The sequence below is a fragment of the Rattus norvegicus genome, chromosome 4 (genome assembly GCF_036323735.1).
Source record: "Rattus norvegicus strain BN/NHsdMcwi chromosome 4, GRCr8, whole genome shotgun sequence".
NCBI classification, from domain to species: domain Eukaryota; kingdom Metazoa; phylum Chordata; class Mammalia; order Rodentia; family Muridae; genus Rattus; species Rattus norvegicus.
Genome location: NC_086022.1, coordinates 166,382,301 through 166,403,707, shown reverse-complemented (window position 1 = coordinate 166,403,707; position 21,407 = coordinate 166,382,301). Strand labels below are relative to the sequence as shown.

General features: G+C 38.1%; 1 protein-coding gene across 2 annotated transcripts in view; it reads left to right on the top strand.

Annotated features, from left to right (window-relative positions):
• Window positions 1-21,407, top strand: part of Ly49s8 (Ly49 stimulatory receptor 8) — an 85,798-nt gene that overhangs the window by 2,820 nt on the left and 61,571 nt on the right. Inside the window, exons 2-6 of one of the 2 annotated variants that reach the window (XM_039108865.2) lie at window positions 453-542; window positions 1,417-1,635; window positions 3,357-3,499; window positions 6,428-6,531; window positions 20,821-20,968. In XM_039108865.2, coding sequence (XP_038964793.1) covers window positions 453-542; window positions 1,417-1,635; window positions 3,357-3,499; window positions 6,428-6,531; window positions 20,821-20,968 — 704 coding nt within the window. Of the gene's footprint in view, window positions 1-452; window positions 543-863; window positions 1,636-3,356; window positions 3,500-6,427; window positions 6,532-20,820; window positions 20,969-21,407 lie in introns of those variants that run through there. The other variant, XR_010066282.1, reaches the window with a different exon arrangement.

Below are 21,407 nucleotides of genomic sequence, written 5' to 3'. Positions count from 1 at the left end.
GAGCAGCTGTGGTTCTCTACCATTTCTCAGGAACATCCATACCTCTTTATTTCCTCTCCATGCTAAGTTAACTTTCTTGGTGGACTGCATGCCCCTGCTTGGTATCTTGTACTTGGATTGCATCTATGCCTCTAGTGATTTCTGTAGAAGGTACTTTTGTTCATATAGAACTGGGTGAGGGCACATGCCTATCATCTAGCTCTAGGCTGAGTCAGGAGGATTCACAATACAGGACAACCATTGTTCATACTTTTGTGAGACTTCACACCTATGTGATTTCTTGAGTGGCTACATTTTAGGTAGAAATGTACAATTTTGAGAGCACATTTTCAGTCAGTTCAGATCATAGACTTGTATAAAATTCCACTTGTTTCCATGCAACACAATATGTAATTAGTACTGAGGGGTGGTCTTTTCATGGAGAATTTTTTGCTTTGTTTTGTTGATTTAAGTGTGTTCAGTCCCCTGTCAGCTCATTGTGATAGCTCTTGTAGTCCTCTGTTCCCTTCGGCTGGTAATCGTTGCTGTGTTGGTGACAAACAGTGAGTAATTGAGATACATCTTTTTTGAACTTGTGCCTAAAAAGTAGCTTTAGACAAGAAACATGCAGTTTTACACTCTATCCTTTATCCTGATTTTAATCACTGGATGAGACAGAATCTCTGGACATTAGTATTTTTTTCCTGACATACTGTAGTGTCTGTTCTCTTTCCTAACTAATCTGTTAGATCTGGGGCTCTTGGGAGTTGCCTTTTTCTGTCATGTTTTTGGTTATGTACTTTCTGAGGACTTGGTGATAGTCTTTTTTTCTGATCTCATGTGATTGTTAATCTTACATAAATATTTTATGAGAGACCACTATGCAAAGAATTGGTGTCCTTATTTTCCTATTTCTTCTATATACATTGAGGTTATGCTTAAGTCAAAAGAGTTCATTTGTACAGAGGAATTAAAGATTAAAGTTTATTGGATTACTCCACATTGACAGAGGAAATCACTTCCAGGCTGTACTAAAACATAGCTATGCATGTGGATATATTGCATTCCATATTCCCCGAAAAGAATTGTGCTATTTCTTAACATATTTAGTTCATATTTTCATGGTGTGTTAACTATTTATTGAATATTTTACTTAGGTTATAATGTGTAAATTTGTGCTTCAAAGAATGAAGTGAATGGAAGTTACTACCACCAAAAATTTTCAGTTGTATTATTTACTTTACATGCAACTTACCTTTGAGAAAATTGACATATCTGTTTCTATAGTGAATTAGATGAAGTGCTAATTTATAAATGTTAAAGTACCAATGAAAGTAATGATATGTATTGGCTGCCAACGTGAAGCTTTTGTCTATTCTTAAATTTTAATATATACTCTTATAAGAATTATTGATATTATATCTGTGGCTAATTTAGTTTTTCAGTATACTCAAGAAAAACATGAATTGCAGGAAACTCTAATCTACCACCACAATTGCAGCGCCATGCAAAGTGACATTGACTTAAATGAAGAAATGCTGAGAAACAAGTCAATAGACTGTAGTACAGGCAATGATCTTCTGGAGTCGCTGAACAGAGAACAGAACAGATGGTACAGCAAAACCAAGGCTGTCGTAAAATCCTCACAGCACACAGGTATGTAGTCAAATGAGGAATATGAATACAGAACGACATTAGTAGCCACTGTTTCTTCTCTGGAAACTTTGAAGTCCAACCAGCAACTTAAGATGCTTGTGATCTTTGGGTTAATCATTTGGTGGATCCTTATGTCTGACACTGACTCTTACTGCTCCATGGAAATGAAGTTGCAAACCACTACCCCTGAAAATTTGATTGTTTCTTTGGGAATATTTTAGTCTACAACTTTGTTGCTGACAGGACATTGAACTTTTTTAAATAAGAGTGTATTTATCAACTGGTTATGCTAAAATGAACTTAGAGCATTTACAAAGATAAAGTTTTAAAAATAATTTGCATATGTGTGTGTGTTTTGTGTGTGTTTATGTATATGTGTGTACCTGTTTATATCTGACATTTTTTTGAGAGAGTTGGCCTGTTTGTAACAAAGCAACCCTTTCTGTAGCAAACAGGAGAGCTTCAACATGGTGTCCATGCAGTGCAGCTATGTGAGTGACAGTGACTGAAGCTAATATATTTAAAATTGCTACATTACAAAACATGTGACAGAAAAAAATTCTAAGAACATATTTGAAGTATTCCAAACCCATGGAAAATATTTTGTTTCATTACTTTAGAATGACTTCATTGTCTGAAAAGGGTAGCATAGTGATTTAATTATTATGAATATGTGGTTGTGGGAGGGGGATTATAACTTTCTGGACAATCCAGACATTCCAGAAAATTTCAGGCCACTATGAGGACAACAAGGCTATCTCTTCACAGAAAAATGAAGGTTGGAGAAAAAGTTTTTAGTAAAGAATGGCCATTCCCAGCCCATAACTAATCAAAATATTCATATTGAAGTGACTTTGACACCAAAAGTGCACACCATTTAATATACTCAAATTGAAACATTTGGCATGTGGACATACCATTGAAGGCATCAACATAATCTCGAAAATAGACTATGAACAACAAAAAAAAAACTTCCTTTATATGTCTCTTATTTTTCTTAAGGAAGAGCATGTAGCACAGACCATGGAATAATGCTAAGAGCACAGTATTCTGCAGATCATTGTGGGGATAATACACTACTACAGATCTAGAATTCTGCCATCAGTTTAGCTGTCTCTGAGTAGCACATGTTCATTTCTTCTCTTCTAGCCCCTGGTATCTTACAAGCTTCTGATTCATAGAGTTGGGCTGCTTTTGAAACCTGATCTGCATGGAATCATAAGGTTGTTCCATCCTCAAGTTCATCCATATCAACCATTTGGGTTTTAGTGTAAAAAATGATGTCATTCTCCAGTGAAGGGTGACTTGGAGCTCACTGTATATGTAGAACTGGACTGGAGTTCACTGCTTAGCCTTGGCTGGCCTTAAAATAGTGATGACCCTACTGCCTCTCTCTTTGGAGTCCTCAGGTTATACGCATAAGTCATCGTGCTGGGCTGATTCATTTCCCTTTAAAGAATGAATTGTATACTTTTTTGTGCTCATGCTACATTTTCTCTACTGATTCATCCATGATCAACACATAACATAATTTTGTATATCTACGATTACAAACAATGTCATATAGAACATGGGTGTGCAAGGGTCTCTGGGCATTTTAGAATCTCAATTTATGAGATCAGTGGGATTTTACTCCCCACCCACAGTCTTAATAAATATATTGATCTGTCAACAGAATACCAGAAAGTAATAAGTTTAACCATTTATCTTCTCTGTTGTAGGCAGTGAAATTGAAACATACTGTTTCTGCTATGGTATAAAATGTTATTATGTCATCAAGGATGGAAAATCATGGGATGAATGTAAACAGACCTGCCAGAATTCCAGTTTATTCCTCCTGAAGATAGATGATGAGGACGAACGGGTACTGTAGACACTTGCCCCTTTACTCTCTTAGAATCTGTATCTAACCATGAGTTACTCAATCCAGATTTGTTTTTAATTGTATATGGTTTACCTGTAACATGTTCAAAACTGTGGGATCCAGGTCTGTGAAGAGGAGCCTCATTACTACAGAGACACTTGTATCTTTCAGTCTTATCCCTTTCTCATAAGTTTACAAGAGAATATCTCAGAAAGCACATCTTTCGCTGATGAAGTTTAAATCTTTGTTAAGGTACATCCTGTGGCTGACAGTTTTTTATTTACTTAGAGTGCCAAATAAACCCCCACTTTCTTGAGTTTGCTCTTTGGAATGTGGAAGTGAGGATGCCTAAGATGAGTAATCAGATGACAATAGGGAAAGTAGCTGAGCTCTGGGCCTGTCTGTAAAATGAGATGATGTGACAAATGTGGAATTAAATGGCTGACCAGTTAGCTGAATCGAGATTTTCACTGAAATTGCCCATATCTTTACAGCATAGTATTCTTATGTTTTGATAAAAAACATATCCATTTTAAAAATCACTATTTAAAAGAAAACATGGTTTTCAAGTTTCTGAAATTCATGTTTAAATTATTACTAATCAAATCTCTTAAAATATTAAGAGTATACTTTTTTAGAGGAATGATTTCAGAATCACTTTGATTCCTTGGTATTCATAACATGGTACAATATTTAGACAAAAATTTAATACATGGTTAAAGAACAACAGAAAATGTTTTTAAATTTTTTTATTTTTTTCCATCTTTATTAAATTGGGTATTTCTTATCTACATTTCAAATATTATTCCCTTTCCTGGTTATAAACAGAGTTTAATGTCAATAAATACACTAATTTCCACTTGATACAGTAGCCATAACCAATTTTTAACGTTTATTATTATTATTATTATATTATTATTATTATTAGTAGTAGTAGTAGTAGTAGTAGTAGTAATAGTAGTAGTACTGGTTGTAATAGTATTAGTCTTTTACTTATTAATTTCTCACTTACTCACTCCTGGTCACTTCCTCCCATAATCTATATCCCATTTCTCTTTCTCCTCTGATAAGGTCGTGGGCCCCAAGGTTTCCTAGTACCCTGGCACATCAATTGTCCATGACACTAGCTGCATCTTTTACCACTGAGTTAGAACAAGGCACAGCCCAGTTAGAAGAACATAAGCCATGTACAGCCTTCAGTTTTTGAGATTGCCCCATCCCAGTTGTTCTGGACCCCTATGAAAAACCACACTTCATTTGTGCATGGAAGCCTAGGTTCAGCCCCCTGTATTTTCTTTGCTTTGTGGTTCTGATTCTGAATGCCACAGCGGTCCAGGTTACTGTTGGTCTTTCTGTGGCATTCCTGTTCCCTTCAAAGCCCACCATCTTTTCAAATATTCTTCTATAAGTCCCCAAGATCTATCCACTGTTTGGCTATGGGAATCTGTGTATGTATGATTCAGCTGTTAGAGGGATCCTCACAGATTACACACAGAATCCTGTCTGCAAGGATAGCAGAGTATCATTAATGGTGTCAGAGACTGATGCTTTTCCATGGGATGTATCTCAAGTTGAGCCAGTTATTGGTTGGCTGTTTCCTCAGTCTTTGTTCGATCCCCAATAACTGCATTTCTTGTAGTCAGTGTAAGTTTTGGGTCAAAAGTTTGAGGGCATGTTGGTGTGCCTATCATTCCCTGGGGTTTTTTATTGACCACAGTATGGAGACTCCCTAGGCTGCATTTAGTCACAGTTAAGGATAACCTTGTTCATTCTTGTGTGCTTCCCATATCACTGGATTCCATCTTTTCATGGAGATGTCCCCTACACTGCCCCCATCAGTTGCAGATTTCCATTCATTATCATTGCCATCAGGCATTCCCTTCCTCCCCTCCTCATACCCAATATAGAACCCACACTTTGTTCATCATCCCATCTTCCATGCAGTTCTCCCTCTCTCAGCCTTTTGACCATTTAATTCCTGCTTTTATCTGAGATTTATGCATCCTTGCTTGTACCCTTCTTTTTGTCAATCCAATTGCATCTATGGAGTGTATAGCCTGGGTGTCCAAATTTTATAGTTAATGTTCACTTATAAGTGAATACATACCATGTAAACTCTTTTGGGACTTGCCTATCTTACACAGGATGAAATTCTCAAGTTCTATTCATTTTTTCCTGCAAAATTCATGATGCCTTTGTTTTTCAGAGAGGAATAATATTCCATTTTGAAAATGTACCACATTCTTTATTCATTCTTCAGTTGAGGGACATCTAAGTTGTTCCACTTCTTGGCTATTAAAATCAAACTGCTTTGAACATATCTGAGCAAGTGTCTCTTTTGAGGGAAGGTGGAACATCTTTTGGGTATAAGCCAATTTCTCCACATCCTTTCATCATGTGCTATCTCTATAGTTTTTAATCTTAGCCAGTCCTTTTGGTATAAGATGGGATCTCAGAGTTGTTCTGATCTGCATTTCCCTGGTGGCTAATGACTTTGAACATTTACTAGTGTATTTGTTTGCCATTCATGATTTCACTGTTGAGATTTCTTGTGTTTAGCTCAGGCATAGAAATTGTAATAGAAGAAACTGATTTGTCTGTGAAACAAAATGCCAACTCTAAAATATTATTGCCTTAATTGTGAGTTCAGGGAAAGGGCTTAGTTACATAGTGAGACTTGGTCTAAGAAACACAGTCACAAATCCCAGATCTCAGGACACTTGAAATGTTTATATAAAAAACTGATTGAGCTGACATAGTATTGATATAAATCTGCTACTAGTAGTAAGACACTAAAGAAGTGGTAGGACTGACCATTGGGAAGACAAGACATCAGAGAATGTCATAGAAATGAAGGGAACTGTTCGTGCTTGTTCTGTCATCTAACTGACAGAAATTTCATTATACGGTGTGCTCTTTCCTTTACAGAAGTTCCTTCAGCAAGAGCTTATTCCAGACAATTACTGGATTGGATTTTCATATGATAAAGAAAAAAAGGAATGGGCATGGATTGAAAATGGACCATCTAAACTGTGAGTTTCTGAACTCTTCAGACTCTACCACTGGTGTGGGAATTATGTGCAAAGGCTTTTCTCTCCTTTTACATGGCTTTACTCATTTTCTATGAGCTCATTGGTAAAGAAAAGTTGGAAAAGGAAGTCTCTAGAAGATTTTATAAAGGGAATATGTATGGTCAAGGAACTGAGCAAAAGTAGGTTAATACTGCATACATCTCAGAATTGTGTTATCTACGTTGCAAAGGGCACTAGAAAGTCAACAATTTGAGATGGTGTGAAGTGACTCAATGATCTTGACAGATAAAATGGTGTGAGTCTCTCACATTCATGTGCCTTTTTTTATTGATGGTATCTTATATAATTGGTGATTATTTATAAATATAAGAACATGTTTATATACACCTAAACCTTCCATTTCAATGTATTGTGGAAATCTCAAATTCTTTTGTTAATTTTTAATCTAATAGAAAACTGTTCACTGATTATCTTTATTAACTATATTTTTTCTGAATTATTTCATATACATAAAAATGTATGATCATATCACCCTATACTACTATTTAAAGCTCTTTACATGTGTTGTGCTAACTCTTTATAACGTAATGTTCATAGGTATGTGGTTGTAGTTTATTCACTGGGAAGAGGAAACTCACAGTGGCCACACGCTCAGTAAAGAATTGAATCTCCCATATAAAGAAGAAAAACTAGTATGTAAATGTGTACACTCCCAAGATTTGCATTTTGATACTAATTAGCTTTTGTCTAGCTGAACTTTTCCCCATTGTACTAGATTTGTAGTTGCAATAGGCTTTAGCTATGAAAATTATATGAAAGGAAGTTAGGGGTTCTACAAAACTTTGTTGCAAATAATGGTACCAGATTTGTTATTGCAATTGGCTTCATCTATAAAAATCTTATAAAAGGAAATCAGTGGTGTTGCAGTACTTGGTTGCAAATAATTTGCCATCTGGTGTTCGGTCAGAAAATATTATTTCAGACTGCTCCTGGAGTGACCCAGTTCCACAGCGCTCTGTACCCAGATCCTGTGACAGAGAGAGTGGGACTCTCAGAAGTGTTGAGAATCCTGAGAGCACAGTTGAGAAAACCACTTCTGCTCACATTCCTGGCTCAAGAGAGACCCACCTGGAGCCCTCTGGACACAAGCACCGAGGAACAGTTTGGAATAGGATCTTTCTAGTTTCTGCCTATTCTAGAGCTGATTCTGACACACTGCTCTCTGTATCCAGATCTCACTGAGAGAAAACCAGTTTCCAGGAGTGCTGACACATAGTCTTGCAAAAGGTTCAAGCCATTTTCAGAGATAGCAAGACCAGGTAAAACCAGAGATAATTATATGACGAGATGCAAGTGTAGCAACATAAGAAATAGAAACCAAGACCACGTGGCATCATCAGAGCTCAGTTCTTCCACCAAAAACAAATACTGGATATCTGAACACAGAAAAGCAGGATTTGGATAAAAACTCACATCTCTTGATGATGATAGAGGATTTCAAAAGGACATAAATATCTCCCTTAAAGAAATACTGGACAACAGATATAAACAAGTAGAAGCCCTTAATGAGGAAACATGAAAATCCCTCAAAAATGACAGGAAAGCACATTCAAACAGGTGATGGAATTGAACAAAACCATCCAGTAAATAAAAACAGAATGAGAAACAATAGAGAAATCACAAAGGGTGACTACCCTGGAGATAGCAAACCTAGGAAGAGAGCATAAGTCATTGATGCAAGCATAACCAACAGAATACAAGAGATAGAAGAGAGAATCTCAGGGACAAAAGATATGATAGAAAATGTTGATAAAACAGAAAGAATTGTAAAACACAAAAAGCTCCTGAACAAAAATATCCCAGAAATCCAGGACACAATGAGAAGATCAAATTAAGGATAATAGAAATAGAATAGGGCAAAGATTCCCAACTTATAGAGGCAGTCTATATCTTCGACAAAATTATAGAAGAAAATTTCCTAAAACTAAGTCAGGAGATTCCCATAAACATACAAGAAGCCTACATAACTCCAAATTGATTAGACAAGAAAAGAAATTACTCCTATTACGTAATAGTCCAAACACCAAATGTGCAATACAAAAGAATATTAAAAGCTATAAGGGAAAAAGCTCAATAAATTATAAAGGCACATGCATCAGAATTATACCCCAATTTTCAACAGAGTCTATGAAAAGCCAAAGATCCTGTGCAGACATCATACAGACACCAAGAGAACACAAATGCCAGCCCAGGCTACTGTATCCAGCAAAACTCTCAATTACCATAGATATAGAAACCAAGATATTCCATGACAAAAACTAAGTTTCACAATATCTTTCCAAATGCCAGCCCCACAAAGGAAAATAGATGGAAAACTCCACCACAAGGAGGGAAACTATCCACTAATTTTCTTGCAACAAACTCACAAGAAAAGAGGCACACAAACATAATACTACCTCTGACAACAAAAATAGCAGGAAACAACAATCACTATCCCTTAATATCTCTTAACATCAGTGGGATCAATTCCCCAATAAAAAGGCATAGACTAATAGACTGTATACGAAAAAGGACCCAGCATTTTGCTGTATACAGGAATCACCTCAGTGACAAAGACAGACAGTGTCTCCGAGTAAAAGACTGGAAAACAATTTTTTAAGCAAATCGTCCCAAGAAAAAAGCTGGAGTAGCCATTCTAATATCAAATAAAATCGACTTTTAGCCAAAAATTATCAAAAAAGGCCATGATTGACATATCACAATCATCAAAGGAAAAATCCAGCAAGATGAACTCTTAATCCTGAATATCTATGCTCCAAATGCAAGGGCACCTACGTTGATAAAAGGAAACATACTAAAGCTCAAGGCACATTACACTTCACACAATAAATGTGGGAAACTACAACACACCACTCACAACAATGGACAAATGAGGGAAATAGAAAATAAACAGAGACACAGTTAAACTAACAGAAGTTATGAAGCAAATGACTTAACATGTCTATAGACAATTTCATTCTAAAACAGAAGAATATACCCTTTTCTCAGCACCTCATGGTACCTTCTCTCAAATTGACCATATAGGCAGTCTCTAAAAAGGCTTCAACAGATATATGAAGATTGCAGTAATTCCATGCATTCTATCACATCACCATGATCTAAGGCAGATCTTAAATAACAACAAAATGACAGAAAGGCCACATACATATGTAACTGAACAATGCTCTACTCACTGAAATATTTGTCAAGAAAGAAATAAAGAAATTAAAGACTTTTGAATTTAATGAAAATGAAGGCACAATATATACAAACTTATGGGACACAAGGAAAGCAGTGCTAAGAGGAAACTCATAGCTCAGAGTGGCACCAAAAAGTTAGCTGGAGAGAGCATATACTAGCACCTTGACAACACACTTAAAAGTTCCAGAACAAAAAGAAGCAAATACACCCAATAGGAGTAGACTGAAGGAAATAATCAAACTCAGGGCAGATATCAACCAAGTAGAAACAAAAAGAACTTTACAAAGCATCAAAAAAAAAAACCTGAATCAGATTCTTTGAGAAAATCAACCAAATATGTAAATCCTTAGCCAGACTAACCAGAGGGAAAATAGTATCCAATTAACACAATCAGAAATGAAAATGAAGACAGAAAAACAGAATCTGAGGAAATTATAAAAAAATCAGTTCCTACTGCAAAAGCCTATACTCAACAAAACCTGAAAATCTGGATGAAATGGACAGTTTTCTAGACGGATATCAGGTACTAAATTTAAATCAATATCAGATACATCATATAAACTGTTCAACAACTCCTAAAGAAATATAAGCAATAATTAAAAGTTTTTCAACCAAAAACAATGCCCAGGGCCAAGTGGGTTTAGCACAGAATTCTATCAGAACTTCATAGAAAACCTAATACCAATACTGTCCAAATTATTTCACCTAACAGAAACTAAAGGACCACTACCCAATTCCTTCTAAAAAGTCACAATCATGCTTGTATCTAAACAACACAAAGACCCAACAAACAAAGAATTACAGAAGAATTTCCCTTATGACTATCAATGAAAAAAAGAACCTCAATAAAGTACTCACAAACCAAATCACAGGACACATCAAAATGATCATCAATCAAGGTCAAGTACATTTCATCCCATGGATGCAGGGATGGTTCAATGTATTGCAATCAATCAACTAATTTTACTGTATAATAAACTTAAAAAACAACCCCATGATAATCTTATTAGATGCTGAGAAAGCATTTGACAAAATTCAATACCCCTTTATATTAAAAGTCTTGGAAAGATCAGGAATTCAGGGCCCATATCTAAACATCATAAAAGCAATATACTGCAAAGCATTAGCCGCCATTAAACTAAATGTAGAGAAACTTGAAGCAATCCCACTAAAATCAGTGACAAGACTAGGTTGTCCACTCTCTCCCTAAGTATTCAATATACTATTTCAAGACCTAGGCAGAACAATCAGACAACTAAAGGAGGTCAAACACATACAACTTGGAAAGGCAGAAGTCAACATATCAGTATGTGCTATTGTCATGATAGTATACTATAGTGAACACAAAAATTCCGCCAGATAACTACTAATCCTGATAAACAACTTCAGAAAAGCTCCTGGATATAAAATTAACTCAAACAAATCAGTAGCCTTCCTTTATTCAAAAAATAGACAAGCTGAGTAAAAAATATGGGAAACGACATCCTTCACAACAGTCACAGATAAATAAAATAACTCACGTGATTCTAACCAAGCAAGTAAGACAAGTCGCTGAAGAAAGAAATTGATGAAGTTTCAAAAGATGGAAAGACATGCCATGCTCATGGATTGGCAGGATTAATATTGTAAAAATGGCAACCTTGCCCAATGCAGTCTACAGATTCAATGCAGTCCCCATCAAAACTCCAACTCGATTCTTCATAGAGTTAGAAAGAGTAATTTGCAAATTCATTTGAAATAACAGAAACCCAGAGTAGCTAAAACTATTCTCAACAATAAAAGAACTTCCCTGTTGTTGTTAGAACAATAAAACCCTGACGTCAAGCTGTATTACATAGCAATAATGATAAAAACTGTACGGTATTTGTACAGAGACAGGCAGGTAGATCAATGGAATAGAACTGAAGATCCAGAAATGAACCCACACACTGATGGTCATTTGATCTTTGTCAAAGGAGCTAAAACCATCCAGTTAAAAAGGATAACATCTTCAACACATGGTTCTGGTTCAACTAGAGATCATCTTGTAGAAGAATGCAAAAAATACCATTATTATCACCCTGTGTAAAGCTTAAGTCCAAGTGAATCAAGGACCTCCACATGAAACCAGATATAGTGTACCTAATAAAAGAAAAATTGGGGAAGAGCCTTGAACACGTAGTTACTAACGAAAATTTCCTGAATAAAATTTCAATGGCTGATTTTCCAAGATCAAGAATGGACAAATGGGACTTCATAAACATGAAAAGTTTCTGTAGTACATATGACACTGTCATTAGAACAAAGCAACAACCAACAGATTGGGAAACAATATTTACCAATCATACATCTGATAGAGGCCTAATATATAATATATATAAAGAACTCAAGAAGTTAGACTCCAGATAATCAAATAAACCTATTAAAAATGGGTACATATCTAAACAATGCATTCTCAGCTGAAGAATATCGAATTCCTGAGAAGTACCTAAAGAAATGTTCAGCATACTTAGTCATCAGGAAAATGCAAGTCAGTCAGAACAACCCTGAGATTCCACCTCACAGCAATCACAATAGCTAAGATCAAAAATTCAGTGAAAGTAGATACTACAGAGGACGTAGTGAAAGAAGACCAATCCTCCATTGATGGTAGGACTGCAATGTGGTACGACCACTCTGGAAATCAGTCTGGCCTTAGAAAATTTGACATAGTACTAACTGAGAACCAAGCTATACCACTCCTGGGCATATATTGAAGCATATATTGCAGAGGTGCTCCAACATATAACAAGGACACATGCTCCAGTATGTTCACTGCATCCTTGTTTATGCTAGCCAGAACCTGGAAAGAACCCAGATGCACCTTCAACAGTCGAATGAATACAGAAAATGGGGTACATTTTCCCTATTGGGTACTATTCAGCTATTAAAATAATGACTTTATGAAATTTATAGTCCAATAGATTGAACTAGAAAATGTCATCCTGAGTGAGGCAACCCAATTACAAAATGATACACAGGGTGTATACTCACTTGTAAGTGTATATTAGCCCAATATCACTGATTACACAAGATACAATCCTCTGACCACATGAATGTCAAGAAGAAGGACAAGCAAGGTGTGGATGCTTCAGTACTTCTTTGAAGGGGAAACAAAAATATTCAGAGGAGGAAATACTGAGGCAAAGTTGGGAGCAGAGACTGAAGGAAAGGCCATCTAGAGACTACCTAACTTGGAGATACAGCTACCAAACCCAGACAATATTGCTGATGCCAAGAAGTACATACTAACAGGAAGCTTTCTTCTGGGATGCTATGACAGAGCATGACAAATACTTGCAGCCAACTACTGCACTGAGAACAGAGTCCCCAATGGAGGGGTTAGAGAAAGGATTGCAGGAGCTAAATGGGTCTGCAACTCCATAACACCAACAATACAAGCCAACATGACCTCCCAGTGAATAAACAACCACCCTAATTGTACACATGAGCAGCATTGTGTTAACCATTGTGGGCAAATCTATTCTGTTTATGTTCTCTGTATTTCCCTTTGTGATTTCTTCTACTGAATATCTCATTCTCTTTTCTTAAGATGAGATTCTGCTAGTTCTGTCTATTTTACCACATAAGTCTTCCCTTTCTCCTTACAACACGAGCATGTAAGACCATGTTTGTATGTCACAATCTGTTTTTACTTTTATGCTAGTACTTTTAAACACAAGATAACAATGGGAGAGGAGAGTCAGCTTAAATAATTCCTTGGCAATATTGAAAATTAGTTTTCCTGCTGACCAAAAATTGCAAATGTGAAAAAAGATGGGGATTTTGTTGTGACAAAGGGACAATGTTTTTTTTTTTTTATTAACTTGAGTATTTCTTATATACATTTCGAGTGTTATTCCCTTTCCCGGTTTCCGGGCAAACATCCCCCTCCCCCCTCCCCTTCCTTATGGGTGTTCCCCTCCCAACCCTCCCCCCATTGCCGCCCTCCCCCCATAGACTAGTTCACTGGGGGTTCAGTCTTAGCAGGACCCAGGGCTTCCCCTTCCACTGGTGCTCTTACTAGGATATTCATTGCTACCTATGGGGTCAGAGTCCAGGGTCAGTCCATGTATAGTCTTTAGGTAGTGGCTTAGTCCCTGGAAGCTCTGGTTGCTTGGCATTGTTGTACTTTTGGGGTCTCGAGCCCCTTCAAGCTCTTCTAGTTCTTTCTCTGATTCCTTCAACAGGGGACCTATTCTCAGTTCAGTGGTTTGCTGCTGGCATTCGCCTCTGTATTTGCTGTATTCTGGCTGTGTCTCTCAGGAGCGATCTACATCCGGCTCCTGTCGGTCTGCACTTCTTTGCTTCATCCATCTTGTCTAATTGGGTGGCTGTATATGTATGGGCCACATGTGGGGCAGGCTCTGAATGGGTGTTCCTTCAGTCTCTGTTTTAATCTTTGCCTCTCCCTTCCCTGCCAAGGGTATTCTTTTTCCTCATTTAAAGAAGGAGTGAAGCATTCACATTTTGATCATCCGTCTTGAGTTTCGTTTGTTCTAGGGATCTAGGGTAAATCAAGCATTTGGGCTAATAGCCACTTATCAATGAGTGCATACCATGTATGTATTTCTGTGATTGGGTTAGCTCACTCAGGATGATATTTTCCAGTTCCAACCATTTGCCTACGAATTTCATAAAGTCGTTGTTTTTGATAGCTGAGTAATATTCCATTGTGTAGATGTACCACATTTTCTGTATCCATCCCTCTGTTGAAGGGCATCTGGGTTCTTTCCAGCTTCTGGCTATTATAAATAAGGCTGTGATGAACATAGTGGAGCACGTGTCTCTTTTATATGTTGAGGCATCTTTTGGGTATATGCCCAAGAGAGGTGTAGCTGGATCCTCAGGCAGTTCAATGTCCAATTTTCTGAGGAACCTCCAGACTGATTTCCAGAATGGTTTTACCAGTCTGCAATCCCACCAACAATGGAGGAGTGTTCCTCTTTCTCCACATCCTCGCCAGCATCTGCTGTCACCTGAGTTTTTGATCTTAGCCATTCTCACTGGTGTGAGGTGAAATCTCAGGGTTGTTTTGATTTGCATTTCCCTTATGACTAAAGATGTTGAACATTTCTTTAGGTGTTTCTCAGCCATTCGGCATTCCTCAGCTGTGAATTCTTTGTTTAGCTCTGAACCCCATTTTTTAATAGGGTTATTTGTTTCCCTGCGGTCTAACTTCTTGAGTTCTTTGTATATTTTGGATATAAGGCCTCTATCTGTTGTAGGATTGGTAAAGATCTTTTCCCAATCTGTTGGTTGCCGTTTTGTCCTAACCACAGTGTCCTTTGCCTTACAGAAGCTTTGCAGTTTTATGAGATCCCATTTGTCGATTCTTGATCTTAGAGCATAAGCCATTGGTGTTTTGTTCAGGAAATTTTTTCCAGTGCCTATGTGTTCCAGATGCTTCCCTAGTTTTTCTTCTATTAGTTTGAGTGTGTCTGGTTTGATGTGGAGGTCCTTGGTCCACTTGGACTTAAGCTTTGTACAGGGTGATAAGCATGGATCGATCTGCATTCTTCTACATGTTGCCCTCCAGTTGATCCAGCACCATTTGCTGAAAATGCTATCTTTTTTCCATTGGATGGTTTTGGCTCCTTTGTCAAAAATCAAGTGACCATAGGTGTGTGGGTTCATTTCTGGGTCTTCAATTCTATTCCATTGGTCTATCTGTCTGTCTCTGTACCAATACCATGCAGTTTTTATCACTATTGCTCTGTAATACTGCTTGAGTTCAGGGATAGTGATTCCCCCTGAAGTCCTTTTATTGTTGAGGATAGCTTTAGCTATCCTGGGTTTTTTGTTATTCCAGATGAATTTGCAAATTGTTCTGTCTAACTCTTTGAAGAATTGGATTGGTATTTTGATGGGGATTGCATTGAATCTGTAGATTGCTTTTGGTAAAATGGCCATTTTTACTATACTAATCCTGCCAATCCATGAGCATGGGAGATCTTTCCATCTTCTGAGGTCTTCTTCAATTTCTTTCCTCAGTGTCTTGAAGTTCTTATTGTACAGATCTTTTACTTGCTTGGTTAAAGTCACACCGAGGTACTTTATATTATTTGGGTCTATTATGAAGGGTGTGGTTTCCCTAATTTCTTTCTCGGCTTGTTTCTCTTTTGTGTAGAGGAAGGCAACTGATTTATTTGAGTTAATTTTATACCAAGCCACTTTGCTGAAGTTGTTTATCAGCTTTAGTAGTTCTCTGGTGGAACTTTTGGGATCACTTAAATATACTATCATGTCATCTGCAAATTGTGATATTTTGACCTCTTCTTTTCCGATCTGTATCCCCTTGATCTCCTTTTGTTGTCTGATTGCTCTGGCTAGAACTTCAAGAACTATATTGAATAAGTAGGGAGAGAGTGGGCAGACTTGTCTAGTCCCTGATTTTAGTGGGATTGCTTCAAGTTTCTCTCCATTTAGTTTAATGTTAGCAACTGGTTTGCTGTATATGGCTTTTACTATGTTCAGGTATGGGCCTTGAATTCCTATTCTTTCTAGGACTTTTATCATGAAGGGGTGTTGAATTTTGTCAAATGCTTTCTCAGCATCTAATGAAATGATCATGTGGTTCTGTTCTTTCAGTTTGTTTATATAATGGATCACGTTGATGGTTTTCCGTATATTAAACCATCCCTGCATGCCTGGGATGAAGCCTACTTGATCATGGTGGATGATTGTTTTGATGTGCTCTTGAATTCGGTTTGCCAGAATTTTATTGAGTATTTTTGCGTCGATATTCATAAGGGAAATTGGTTTGAAGTTCTCTTTCTTTGTTGTGTCTTTGTGTGGTTTAGGTATAAGAGTAATTGTGGCTTCGTAGAAGGAATTCGGTAGGGCTCCATCTGTTTCAATTTTGTGGAATAGTTTGGATAATATTGGTATGAGGTCTTCTATGAAGGTTTGATAGAATTCTGCACTAAACCCGTCTGGACCTGGGCTCTTTTTGGTTGGGAGACCTTTAATGACTGCTTCTATTTCCTTAGGAGTTATGGGGTTGTTTAACTGGTTTATCTGTTCCAGATTTAACTTCGATACCTGGTATCTGTCTAGGAAATTGTCCATTTCCTGCAGATTTTCAAGTTTTGTTGAATATAGGTTTTTATAGTAAGATCTGATGATTTTTTGAATTTCCTCTGAATCTGTAGTTATGTCTCCCTTTTCATTTCTGATTTTGTTAATTTGGATGCACTCTCTGTGTCCTCTCGTTAGTCTGGCTAAGGGTTTATCTATCTTGTTGATTTTCTCAAAGAACCAACTTTTGGTTCTGTTGATTCTTTCTATGGTCATTTTTGTTTCTACTTGGTTGATTTCAGCTCTGAGTTTGATTATTTCCTGCCTTCTACTCCTCCTGGGTGTATTTGCTTCTTTTTGTTCTAGAGCTTTTAGGTGTGCTGTCAAGCTGCTGACATATGCTCTTTCCTGTTTCTTTCTGCAGGCACTCAGCGCTATGAGTTTTCCTCTTAGCACAGCTTTCATTGTGTCCTATAAGTTTGGGTATGTTGTATCTTCATTTTCATTAAATTCTAAAAAGTTTTTAGTTTCTTTCTTTATTTCTTCCTTGACCAGGTTATCATTGAGTAGAGCATTGTTCAATTTCCACGTATATGTGGGCATTCTTCCCTTATTGTTATTGAAGACCAGTTTTAGGCCGTGGTGGTCCGATAGCACGCATGGGATTATTTCTATCTTTCTGTACCTGTTGAGGCCCGTTTTTTGACCAATTATATGGTCAATTTTGGAGAAAGTACCATGAGGAGCTGAGAAGAAGGTATATCCTTTTGCTTTAGGATAGAATGTTCTATAAATATCCGTTAAGTCCATTTGGCTCATGACTTCTCTTAGTCTGTCGACATCACTGTTTAATTTCTGTTTCCATGATCTGTCCATTGATGAGAGTGGGGTGTTGAAATCTCCCACTATTATTGTGTGAGGTGCAATGTGTGTTTTGAGCTTTAGTACGGTTTCTTTTACGTATGTACGTGCCCTTGTATTTGGGGCATAGATATTTAGGATTGTGAGTTCATCTTGGTGGATTTTTCCTTTGATGAATATGAAGTGTTCTTCCTTATCTTTTTTGACGACTTTTAGTTGGAAATTGATTTTATTTGATATTAGAATGGCTACTCCAGCTTGCTTCTTCTGACCATTTGCTTGGAAAGTTGTTTTCCAGCCTTTCACTCTGAGGTAGTGTCTGTCTTTGTCTCTGAGGTGTGTTTCCTGTAGGCAGCAGAATGCAGGGTCCTCATTGCATATCCAGTTTGTTAATCTATGTCTTTTTATTGGGGAGTTGAGGCCATTGATATTGAGAGATAGTAAGGAATAGTGATTATTGCTTCCCTTTATATTCATATTTGGATGTGAGGTTATGTTTGTGTGCTTTCATTCTCTTTGTTTTGTTGCCAAGACGATTAGTTTCTTGCTTCTTCTAGGGTATAGCTTGCCTCCTTATGTTGGGCTTTACCATTTATTATCCTTTATAGTGCTGGATTTGTAAAAGATATTGTGTAAATTTGGTTTTGTCATGGAATATCTTGGTTTCTCCATCAATGTTAATTGAGAGTTTTGCTGGATACAGTAACCTGGGCTGGCATTTGTGTTCTCTTAGGGTCTGTATGACATCAGTCCTGGATCTTCTGGCCTTCATATTTTCTGGCGAGAAGTCTGGTGTGATTCTGATAGGTCTCCCTTTATATGTTACTTGACCTTTTTCCCTTACTGCTTTTAATATTCTTTCTTTATTTTGTGCGTTTGGTGTTTTGACAATTATGTGACGGGAGGTGTTTCTTTTCTGGTCCAATCTATTTGGAGTTCTGTAGGCTTCTTGTATGTCTATGGGTATCTCTTTTTTTAGGTTAGGGAAGTTTTCTTCTATGATTTTGTTGAAGATATTTACTGGTCCTTTGAGCTGGGAGTCTTCACTCTCTTCTATACTTATTATCCTTAGGTTTGATCTTCTCATTGAGTCCTGGATTTCCTGTATGTTTTGGACCAGTAGCTTTTTCCGCTTTACATTACCTTTGACAGTTGAGTCAATGATTTCTATGGAATCTTCTGCTCCTGAGATTCTCTCTTCCATCTCTTGTATTCTGTTGGTGAAGCTTGTATCTACAGCTCCTTGTATCTTCTTTTGGTTTTCTATAACCAGGGTTGTTTTCATGTGTTCTTTCTTGATTGCTTCTATTTCCATTTTTAATTCCTTCAACTGTTTGATTGTGTTTTCCTGGAATTCTTTCAGGGATTTTTGTGTCTCCTCTCTATGGGCTTCTACTTGTTTATTTATGTTTTCCTGGAATTCTTTCAGGGATTTTTGTGTCTCCTCTCTATGGGCTTCTACTTGTTTATTTATGTTTTCCTGGAATTCTTTCAGGGATTTTTGCGATTCTTTCAGGCATTTTTGCGATTCCTCTCTGTAGGCTTCTACTTGTTCTCTAAGGGAGTTCTTCATGTCTTTCTTGAAGTCCTCCAGCATCATGATCAAATATGATTTTGAAAATAGATCTTACTTTTCTGGTGTGTTTGGATATTCCATGTTTGTTTTGATGGGAGAATTGGGCTCCGATGGTGCCATGTAGTCTTGGTTTCTGTTGCTTGGGTTCCTGCGCTTGCCTCTCGCCATCAGATTATCTCTAGTGTTACTTTGTTCTGCTATTTCTGACAGTGGCTAGACTGTCCTATAAGCCTGTGTGTCAGGAGTGCTGTAGACCTGTTTTCCTCTCTTTCAGTCAGTTATGGGGACAGAGTGTTCTGCTTTCGGGCGTGTAGTTTTTCCTCTCTACAGGTCTTCAGCTGTTCCTGTGGGCCTGTGTCTTGAGTTCACCAGGCAGCTTTCTTGCAGCAGAAAATTTGGTCTTACCTGTGGTCCTGAGGCTCAAGTTCGCTCGTGGGGTGCTGCCCACGGGCTCTCTGCAGCGGCAGCAACCAGGAAGACCTGTGCCGCCCCTTCCGGGAGCTTCAGTGCACCAGGGTTCCAGATGGTCTTTGGCTTTTTCCTCTGGCGTCCGAGATGTGTGTGCAGGGAGCAGTCTCTTCTGGTTTCCCAGGCTTGTCTGCCTCTCTGAAGGTTTAGCTCTCCCTTCCACGGGATTTGGGTGCAGAGAACTGTTTATCCGGTCTGTTTCTTTCAGGTTCTGGAGGTGTCTCAGGCAGGGGTCCTGCCGCTCCTGGGCCCTCCCCCACGGGAGCCCAGAGGCCTTATACAGTTTCTTCTTGGGCCAGTGATGTGGGCAGGGGTGAGCAGTGTTGGTGGTCTCTTCTGCTCTGCAGCCTCAGGAGTGCCCACCTGACCAGGCGGTTGGGTCTCTCTCTCACCGGGTCTGGGAGCAGAGAGCTGGTGCAGGCTGGGATCCGCGGGTGTGGGACTTCTGGTAAACACAGAACGTGCCGGGTCCTAGAGAAATTCTGCTTCCGTCTGTCCCAAGCTCACCAGGCAGCTTTCTTGCAGCAGAAAATTTGGTCTTACCTGTGGTCCCGAGGCTCAGGTTCACTCGTGGGGTGCTGCCCACGGGCTCTCTGCAGCGGCAGCAACCAGGAAGACCTGTGCCGCCCCTTCTGGGAACTTCAGTGCACCAGGGTTCCAGATGGTCTTTGGCTTTTTCCTCTGGCGTCCGAGATGTGTGTGCAGGGAGCAGTCTCTTCTGGTTTCCCAGGCTTGTCTGCCTCTCTGAAGGTTTAGCTCTCCCTCCCACGGGATTTGGGTGCAGAGAACTGTTTATCCGGTCTGTTTCTTTCAGGTTCCGGTGGTGTCTCAGGCAGGGGTCCTGCCGCTCCTGGGCCCTCCCCCACGGGAGCCCAGAGGCCTTATACAGTTTCCTCTTGGGCCACGGATGTGGGCAGGGGTGAGCAGAGTTGGTGGTCTCTCGGGACAATGTTTTTTAATGAGCTTAAACAAAAGAATAAATTTTAGGAATGAACTATGATTAATTACGTATTACGTTTACTTTGGCTTGTAGAATTTTTAATATCATGACATTTCAGTGAATGTTCAGAACTAAAGAGTTGCCCATTGTTATTTTTGTTCCTTAGTGCTTCAAACACAGTGAAATTCAATGAAAAGCTTGGAGGATGTGTATTTTTATCTAAAACAAGACTAGACCATGTTGACTGTAGAAATTTATACAGCTGTATTTGTGGGAAGAGATTGAATAAATTCCCAGATTTACTCTTCAATTAGTATGAAAGGTAAAACTGAAATGTCCTGTTTCTTATTTATTTTCTGTAATAATTCATAACTCCCTAGAAATAAGTGTTTTGATCATAGAACTTCATTTGCAGTGAAAACAGAGAGACAATCTTGAAGACTGTTGAATGTTCTGGAATCTAGAATCTGACTTGACAGACCAGAGGACATATACCTTCCTGGTGGATACAAGATAGATCTTTGGACAGGCTTTCCCCCAAAGCCTGGATGAATGTATTAATTGTTTTCAAAATTACCATAGAACTAAAGAAATAACCCTAATAAACAGCATGAGTACTTTATTATTAGTAGAATAAATCATCTTTATTCCAAGAACAATTAAGAACTAGCATATAGCCAATGGATTCATTTCCCTAATAAAAGACACCGGCTGGCAGAATGGATTCATCTTTCTGCTGCATAGAAGAAACAT